Here is a 9565-nt window from a genome sequence, read left to right as displayed (position 1 = left end):
CCTAGCCAAGGTTTCGATTTAGATACAGTAGCCCGCTTGTGAAAATGATACCCATAAGTAATCCACCGCAAAGTATTGATTAATGAGAGATAAATTTGCAACACRATAATCCGAGGAGGTTAATTTGAATAACAATTGAAGCTTTGACCCAACAGACAAGGAAAGGAGGTATGATCTTTGCAAAATAATTGAAGGTTCAACTTCAGACATCACTCGCTTAATGAATTTAACAAGATTCACGGCTTATTCGGTCATCTATACATGACCATCTGGTAATGGCTTAATGATATGGAGAGTGGCTTATTCAATAAGTTTTTAAGTATTAAACCAAGTTTTTCTCCCAATGTCCCTACCAAATAAAAAACACGCTCCTTCCATCATGAAAAGCCCTTCCCAGATAAATACCTTCTCAATCTATAGAAACATATTAATCCACACAGACAGTTCTATACATACAAGACTTGATGGAAAACCAAACGCCATACTTCTTATATGATGATGATGATGATGATATTTCATTCTACTAAAAGCAACTTATAAATAATCACAAGTGAATATGAGAAAAGAGAAGCCTTCACCTTCTCATCTWCCTCCCTTTATTACCAAAATAGCTTTCAAGATGAGTTAAAACATCCAAACACTTGGTATAAAGATCAGACTCCCTAACCCTACACTTTATTATGCTATCCCTCAACAACATAACACAATATGGTAAATTATATATACATTTCTGATATCCATCATAACTCATTACAAAATATTTGGCCATAAAAAGGGAGTTCGTTCGATTACCAGCATCATAGATCTTCGCTGCTCAATCRACTACGTAGGGCTGGACGATGAAGACTCGTCCTGCACAACAATTATACATACGAGTATAAGTTTTCTTGCAACTTGAAGAACGCATACGCATTATAGATGCATACCCGTGCGATATAAAGGCATGCAAGATTTATTGTAAACCGAGAATTAAAAATTAATGCTATTTCTTGTTAACAAAGAAAATACGGAATTTGTGTTGCAATAAAATAGAAATTACAATTAGTGGTTGAATACATCTTTCTAATTTAAAGACCCGGTAAAAGAACCCGAAAAAAAAATATAATTTATTTGATTAAATATTATAAAACTTTAATTTTTTAGGTATAATTTATTACATTCAAATTTTATTATAATTTCAATATTTTAGTTTTGATGGTAGAGTTCTTTATATAGATAAGAGTAAACTAAGATTTTCGTCCCTGTGGTTTGAAAAGATTGCGATTTTCGTCCCTATGGTTTGTAATTTATTGTTGTTACATGTTAAAAATCCTTCATTAACTTAAGGGTATTTTAGTCTTTTTGAAAGGATAAAAAATTCTTTTTTGGTTTATCAGATATATATTTTTGATTTCCTTTYTCGTATTTTAGTCTTTTTTATTTAATAAAACTATGTATTTTTCGRTAAAAAAAATAATACATAAAATTATATAATTTTGTAATCGTTTATGATAAAATAACTAAATTTTGGAAGGAATTAGCTAACTAGCCTAGCTGACAAGGGATGGCAGACCGTAGATCAAAGGAAAAGCAGTTTCAATACATTTTTTTTTTTATATATTTTTGTTCATTATAGTCTTAGTTTCTTATGATCCCTAATGAAGAAAAAAKAATTAAAATACTATCATCTAAGGGGTACTTAACGACTTGCACTTAATGACTTAGTGATAGAAATCGAACTAATAAGAAACTAAAACTWATAATAAATAAAAATATGAAAAAACGAAATGTATGAAAAATATGTAATTACCTTATCTAATCAATAACAAAACAATATAATTTTTTATGTATTATCTTTTTATCAAAATATATATATATATATATAGTTTCACTAAAATCAAGAAGAAACCAAAGAAGATACTTAATAGAACAAAAAGGGAGGAAAATAAAAAGACTAAAATACTCGTAAGCTAAATGGGAGRATTTTTAATTGATTTAGCTTYGAGGAYRAAAACAACAATAAATTATAAACCATAGGGACAAAAACAGCAATAACTTACAAACCCTAGGRACAAAWATAGAAATTTCAAAACCACAAGGACGAAAATCRCAATCTTTCACAAACCACAGGGACGAAAATCGTAGTTTACTCTATCAGGTAAGYAACTGATAGTGTTGAATTTTGGYTGTAAACACTTACTCGRGTAAGCATTTGGTAACGGCCCCTAAGCAATATCTAATGCTTAACAAGTTGTCTTTAAGACTCTTGACTAAATGTTTTATAATATAGAGTATAGATAGAGGAGAGGACATACCTCTTTGGAAGTGGTAATATAGGAGACGACAACAGTGATATCATCAAGCTTGCCACCATAATAACGGAAYCCTGCTTCCTGGGCAGCAGCGGAGAAAGGTGTCTGCCTGTCCTTTTCGTGTGCCCTCTGCTGTGCCAAAGCTGCTAACTTTTGAGCCATCACCTGAGGCCCCAACCCGGCTCTCACYGCATGAACCACCACTGCCGTAATATCATTGTTGTACAAATTATCAAACAGTCCATCAGTCCCTGCTACTATCACGTCTCCTGGAGCAACAGGAAGTGTGAATACCTGCATCATCAATCACTTTTTGTTCATTAGTTCCATTATTAACTACAGCAATTGCCATTTTATCTATAAAAACAGCACTTCAATTGARCCCATAAAAGTGCTCAATTCCTACTGTTAACACTAGATGAAAAAAGGAAAGAAAGAAACRAGGTAAACAAGATCGTATACATATATGTCGTTCTTCCATCTGTACGTCAGAAATGATAAAAGTTGTAGATAATTTATCTTTGTGGGCGAAGGTGAAGAAAATGCTCTTCCATCTGTACGGTCAGAACTGATAAAAAGTTGTAGATATTCATCTATTGCAAGTGAATGCGAAGAAAATGGATACAAGAGCMAAAAGAGGCACCAACCCCTTTTACTAAAATTTAATATAAAGGGTGAGATGTACAAAGACCTGACCCCTACCGTGGAAAGTGAACCGCGAAGACCCCTGGCTTGCAAAAAAGTCCCTCAAATTTAATATATGATGATGCAAATGCGTGTAGAAGAAAATTAGGGCGCAAAGTAAATAAAGAATGGCATGCGCTGACCAACCTGACCAGAGCTGGGTAAATCGCCRTTTCTACCATTCTCCAATTGATATGTGAAATTGAAATTGTGCTGCTGTGCAGGAGAACGAAAAATAGTACATCCATCTCTAACCACCATGAACCCACTGTCACCTAAATTAATGGCACTGAGACCCTGCATGAGGAGAAACTAAATTACTGATGCACTACTTTGAGAATATCAAAACTCAATCTAATGCCAGAAAAGAAAACCATGACGACTTCTTTTCAATTCCTAGTTTCCCATTGTTACATAAATTTAACTTCATAAAAACTGATTGAAATATACGAGTACCTGATCAGTGAGTGCAATAATGCATGCAGTTGAAGATCCTTTGGCTTTAGTGCTTGAATGAGCTTTTTCCAATACCCTGGCTGGATCAGTAGAACCCGTAGGTTCATCTAGTACTGCGCTTAACGAATTAGACATAAGTTCTCGTGCATATATCCCAGCATCAATACCGAGTTCAGCCCATCCACCTACACCATCAGCAACACCTATAGCTTTTTTGTCTGAACAAATAAAGTGAGCATCCTCACCACCAGTTTCCTCCTTTTCAGGATGGGGTAAGCTACATGATCCTGAAAGCAGCTTGAGTGATCTATTCGCTAGGCTTGACCTGTGGTCAGGACCAAATGGTATATGAGTTTAATAGAACTCAACACACTACAACAAAATCAGGTTTATAGGACAYCAAAATTGTCTAAATGTCCTAATAGACTGCTTTATAATACTAAACAATTGTTCGTCCCAAGTAGAAGTGTTGCAATAAGTTTATAGRACGTTTTTAGGCGTTTTAATAAGTTTTTTTAGGACACTTCTAAAATAAAGTGTCTTATTAGTTTCTTTAAGGACTTCTAAGAAGTATTCTATAAACACATCCTTTTATAASACAATTGTTTTTATAGAACACGTTTCCAATGTCGTATAAGAAAACTAAAACAACATTCTATTTCAAAAGTGTCCTAATAAACTTGTTAAGACTCCCAAAACCCTTCTATAACTTATTGTAGCACGTTTACATAGGACGCATAATTGTTTGGTCTTATAAACCTAAGTCCTATAAAACAGTCTATTAGAACATTTAGACATTTTTTGTGTCCTATAAACCCAATTTTGTTGTAGTGACAGGTATCATTTGACTAGTTATGTTCTAAATTTTCTCAACAGAGTTTATTCAATCACAAGCCACGAACATTTAACAGATAAACCACTTATAAACAAAACACTACTACCTATCATTAGAGTCTGCAGGAGTTGTAAGGTGATCATCACATACAGAGTTGTCAARGGACGCATTAGGGGCTGTACATGCAGAAAAACATGCTGGTGATGAGATGTGGAAGCCCTTCCATTCAGAACCTACAAATGGATTCCAGTTACCACTTGTCTTTGCAACATGCCATAAGAAGTATCCATACGGGAAGAAACTATCTGGATGTTCCTTATTTCTCAAACTCATRCTAATCTTGCAGCCACTTTGGAAACTTCTACAGAAGGAAATATTAGAATTGTCGATCGATACCATGAGCTGCCCACGCCTGGGAGTTAAGTTATTCAGAGAATATCTCCCAAGTAAAGCATTAGAGCCGGATAGAGACATAGGCACCTTATGACTACCAATCCCAAGAGGGAAACGACTACGCCCAGCCAGCAAATTATCRACGTGATACCCACAAACTTGAAATGGTGGCCCTGACACAGATGGGATTGATAATGTCCGTGAAACAGCTCCAACAACCGAAAGGTTCTTTTTTTTACTAGCCGACTGTATATTTGATTGAGCAGCAACAGGAGTACCACGTTGAAATAGAATATTTAGGTCACTAAATGCTGCAAATGTTCTGTAGTAGAACGCCGGCTTGTCAAACAACAATTTCCCATTGACAGGTAGAACTTCCAATGAGTCCAGGAAGCTACCTTCTAAAACAACATAGGATCGTTGGATCCCCTGTCTGAATGAACCTCTCAGTCTTGAAAAATAATTAGATGGCATCTTGCCTTTTCGCTGGTTTACCAAGATAAGAACAAGCAATAGCACAGGATCCAAGGTATGATCTCATAACTTCAATTCTTCAAGTACATATACCTACATGATCCAATTCAAATGATTTTGCCTTCATGGAAGATATCCRGGAACCTCAGAACAACTACGTAAGGGGAGAGATCCCGTCTATCAATGAGAAGCAGAACACCAAAATAATTCAAAATCATTCATTAGATAACAGAAAGCATAGCATTTTTATGTACCTATCTAAGTTTTGTTAAATATAAAAGTAACAGATTTGATCTGTATAAATCTATTATCAAGAAAAGAGAAAGAAAATAACAGTCCCGACTAATCAACTCAAGTTTGGGTGAAAAGAAACAAAGATTGAGAAGGACATGCTGTTACAAGCCCRTCACTCACTCTTATGATTAGTAAGAGAATAATCATGCCATCCTTCAACTATCTAAAATTTCCAGGTTGCCTATGCTAGTCAAATTCTTCATACTTCAGTCAAACCAAGGTCCTTCGATATTCCCCCTCCTTTCTTTACCTGCAGGTTTAATGAGGTTCTCRTTATTTGATTGTGGCTTTGTTGATTATTAATGTTGTTCAAAAATATTCTCTATTCACTCTCTTATTAAGTGGTTCTGAGTAACTTATTTACCCTCTGCATTTTAACATTGTAACTACATTTCAGATCCTACCATTTCATCCTTCCACCCCATCACTGATGACAAAAGAAGCAKAAACCATCTTTTTGACACTAGTAAAATCCAAGCTGTCTAAGGGAACTTTTGGAGCTTATTTAGTCCCTATCAACGGTCGTTGTGATAGTCTAAAACAGATAAGATTACCCCTTTATGGTCCAAGGATCATAGGTGAATCACAAAAACAGCCCCATCAAMAAGTGCAAGAGAAATATTATGTAAGAACTTTCCTCCACAACCCTCATAAAGCCAAAGAGCCTTSGCACACCAAGGTCCCCCTTTTATTTTAATAATTACCTCCACCTTTATATATTCAGAAGATGATTTAATGCTCAAATTGACAGCAAACTAGCCAACATTTAACTCCATACACATATAATATGGTAGCAAAACCATGACTCAAGACATGTCAATAACTCAATATTACCAGACTGGATTTGTGGATGCCTACTGGGAATGGCRCATAAGATAGTAGCCAAGGCTTTAGATGCCATTTGTTGGATCCTCATGTGGTCTTGTTAACTGATATATGCTTTTGTAAGTTATCAGGCAAAAGAAACATCATTCATGTTGAAGTGTTAAACAGGAYAGCGATCCTCCATGAGAGAGAAAACTTGGGCACAGAGAGTTCTCAAACATGTCCAGTGGATGGATTTGAGGTTTCCAGCACAACCTTTCTTCAGTGAATAATAGCACTAGCAATAAGTACTTCACATGCCCCTTTTCAACTCTTCATTCTTCACTACCCATCAGCCCTAATTGAGATGGGTCTTTAGATGTTTATTTTTCATTCTTTATTTTACAATTTTCTTGGTTCCTCACATGCCTTATTTTGTGCTATAGATTCCAAAAAGAGAATAACTAACATTTCTTAAGAAACTGGATGAGCTTTGCTATTTAATGATCTAGAAGAAAATCACTGCCTCCAATGAGGTAACAAGGTATACTTGCATGAGGGATCGCTAAACATGCCATTAGAAAATAATATGCAAGGCCAGCTGAACAGAACACCACGGTTCATAAAATAWATGCAATCCTAATGTGGAGGAAATTTCAAAATCGATTTAATCATAATATATTAAATGTTGTCATATAGTGYTTCTAATCAATAATAATGCCATGCTTACCAGGAAACATGCTATACAAATGTAATTTAGTCCCTGTCTTTAATCTGTAGAAAGCATGCATTTATATTTCTTCATTGTAGATCCTTACCGGGATAAGATCCAAACTTCGAACATGACAATTATGTTTTCCATCTAAATTACTATTATAAATTTCAGATGTGAAACCTTATTTCAATTATTTCATTAATAAAAAAGATGCCTGCCAAGCCTTGCGTCATGCTATAGGAGTAAAAGACTTGCTCCATGATTGTCTGTTGACAAGCATGACGTTAATTCACAGACATGACCATGTAATTTRTTACATACGTGATAATTGCAAAAGCCCTCAATTAACCTTCAGGATATCAGAGTTGCACAAAGCTTTCGTAAATAGAAAACAAATTGCATATGTGGAGAGTGCTGGTGGGAAAAAGCATGGACCTGCTCTCCATTCATTTCTTTCTGAATTAGCAGGAAACTCTATTTGTGAAGAGATGTCTCCTATAACCACTGGATGAACAATGACTAAAAAGACTTCAGCAACGGGGAAAAAGCGAAGAACAGTAAGTTTATCTGCAAATTATTCTTTTGCAGATAACTAAGGTTGACAATGGAGGCTGGAATTAATAGGGATTACGAATAGGAATCTTTATGAAGACGGCACCAGTTATGATTACAATCTTCTCCTATCAACTAAAAACCTAAAGAAGAAACCGTCTTGATACCACCTTTTTAGTGCACGAAAGCTTCACACCTAATAYTTGGGATTTCTTGAGCATGACACCCTATATAACCTAATCAAAGAGAGGTGTATYAATCCTAAATACAACTGCATTCATTCAATAGTTCAATGATAATAAATAACGGCATGACTTGTATAAAACAAATTCCCCGATCTAAACTTAGGGAACAAGGAACTTGATACAGACTGTATCCTTAATAATTAATAAAAATAACCAAATAGTCGTAAATACTCTAAATGCTGAGTCCATCTTCCGTACACAGATAGTATAAATTTTTATACCAGTTGCTTTAAATACTTCATGCATTTGTATTTCCTTAATTAATTCATGGACTGATAGATATCAAGTTTTCAAAATCACTTGTGCAGAAAAAAGTTATGCAGGGCCCTTCTATTAAATATTTTCAAGTAATAATCAATTACTTTAGCCTTCAGGACAAAATTGACACAAAATCATTGTTTATTACATAAATAAACTAATTACAGCAATTGCTGGTTGCTGCCCGATTGAACATCATAGGTAACCTAAATATTCTGATACAATTTCATTTGACCATAACTTTATGATCCCCATAACCACTATGATGAGTATGCATTGATCCCAACAGGTTTTACCTAGTTTCTACTTCTTTCTACATGCAAGCCAGTACCCCAACTCACCGATTCATAATTTCTGACGGCCTGTGTTTGGGGAACAAACTTTCTTTATACATCTTTTTTAGAGAATACATACATGTCCTTTACGTATGGGTACATATATACATATTACATACACGTGTACATATACATAAACCGTAAAGAGGACAAAATTCAGTATAAGAATCCATTTAATCGGATATGATAGGAAATTAAACCATTTAGAGGGCCCATATGAAAATGAAAGGAAAAACAATTGCTTTTCTTATCTACTGTAACCATAAAATGTTGTTGAAAATTATGATCAAACGTCATTATCTCCCTCCAATTTCTATCTGCTTCTCATCTCACATTCTCTCTCCTAAGAAGAACGCAAAAAAWTTGGGGTAGAAAAGCGATATATACATGGAACATAGACTACTATACAAAATTAAACTTCTTTACGCATATCACCCTAACCATTTTTCCATAATTCTTGCAGATGAAGTTCTTATTTAGTTTTGAACTACTACTATACAACCTCCGTTCTCCTCTTGTTGGTGTGCCAAATACGAACGAATTTCAAACGATCTACCATGTACCCAGTAGTACAAAAAGACMGTGTCCTTTATTTCATTTCTAGTAAAACTAAACACCAAAATATTGCTTCCGACCCAAATCCTAAAACCCTAACTGAACACACCATATCAATTGGAGTAGATCAGTTCCCTGCTCGACGAATAGTATTTTATCATGCGAAAATAGCTACAAGAACTGATGTCCCGATCATGAATCAAACACACATACAAAAATAACTTGGTGATTAAATAGATTCAGTTAGTGATCAATAAACTTGATAAATCCACATCAACAAGGAATATGAAATTAGAATCTTCATAGCTATAATTGATCAAGAACATCWGACAGAAATGGAAAGTTACCTTGTGGTTGCTTATAGGGTAGTTATGAAAGAAAGRAGGAGAATATAACGACGACTTGGAGTGACGGAGAAAAAGACGAAGAAGACGKCGGTCTGTGGGGAGTGATCAAAGCCCTAAGGAGACGGCCATGGAAGCTTGTGGGAGAGGTCTTATCGTAATTTGGCCACATGGGTCACTCGCTCAGGTGGCTTCAAAATCTCAACRGATGCTCTTTTTTTTATTTATCTATTATTTTATTTTTTTTAAAGAATGTTGGATATTTCAAAATTGGCAAAACAAAATAATGGAATTAGAAATTGGATTCAACTCAAACCAGTTTTATTTTAA

At 34.9% G+C, this 9565-nt stretch overlaps 1 protein-coding gene across 5 annotated transcripts; it reads right to left on the bottom strand.

Annotated features, from left to right (window-relative positions):
- Positions 1-558: 558 nt before the first annotated feature.
- LOC112514319 (probable protein phosphatase 2C 55) lies at positions 559-9430 on the bottom strand. 5 transcript variants are annotated; one of them, XM_025120728.1, is made up of 7 exons: positions 9239-9430; positions 4663-5310; positions 4373-4499; positions 3432-3616; positions 3123-3272; positions 2295-2585; positions 559-852 (listed from the first exon to the last, which is right to left on the bottom strand). In XM_025120728.1, exons 2-7 carry the CDS (start codon positions 5131-5133, stop codon positions 823-825), a joined length of 1254 nt encoding a protein of 417 aa, XP_024976496.1. In that variant the 5' UTR covers positions 5134-5310; positions 9239-9430; the 3' UTR covers positions 559-822. The 5 variants fall into 5 exon arrangements, with proteins under 5 accessions (XP_024976496.1, XP_024976495.1, XP_024976494.1 ...); XM_025120727.1 differs by having other exon boundaries at positions 3432-3756; positions 4373-4832; positions 4941-5310; XM_025120726.1 differs by adding an exon at positions 5548-5677 and having other exon boundaries at positions 3432-3756; positions 4373-5226; positions 9239-9408.
- Between the last annotated feature and the right edge of the window lie 135 nt (positions 9431-9565).

The sequence above is a fragment of the Cynara cardunculus genome (assembly GCF_001531365.2).
Source record: "Cynara cardunculus var. scolymus isolate 2C chromosome LG 6, CcrdV1, whole genome shotgun sequence".
In the NCBI taxonomy this organism is placed as follows: domain Eukaryota; kingdom Viridiplantae; phylum Streptophyta; class Magnoliopsida; order Asterales; family Asteraceae; genus Cynara; species Cynara cardunculus.
Note: the sequence above shows the minus strand (reverse complement) of the source record. Positions and strands in the feature narration are given on the sequence as shown.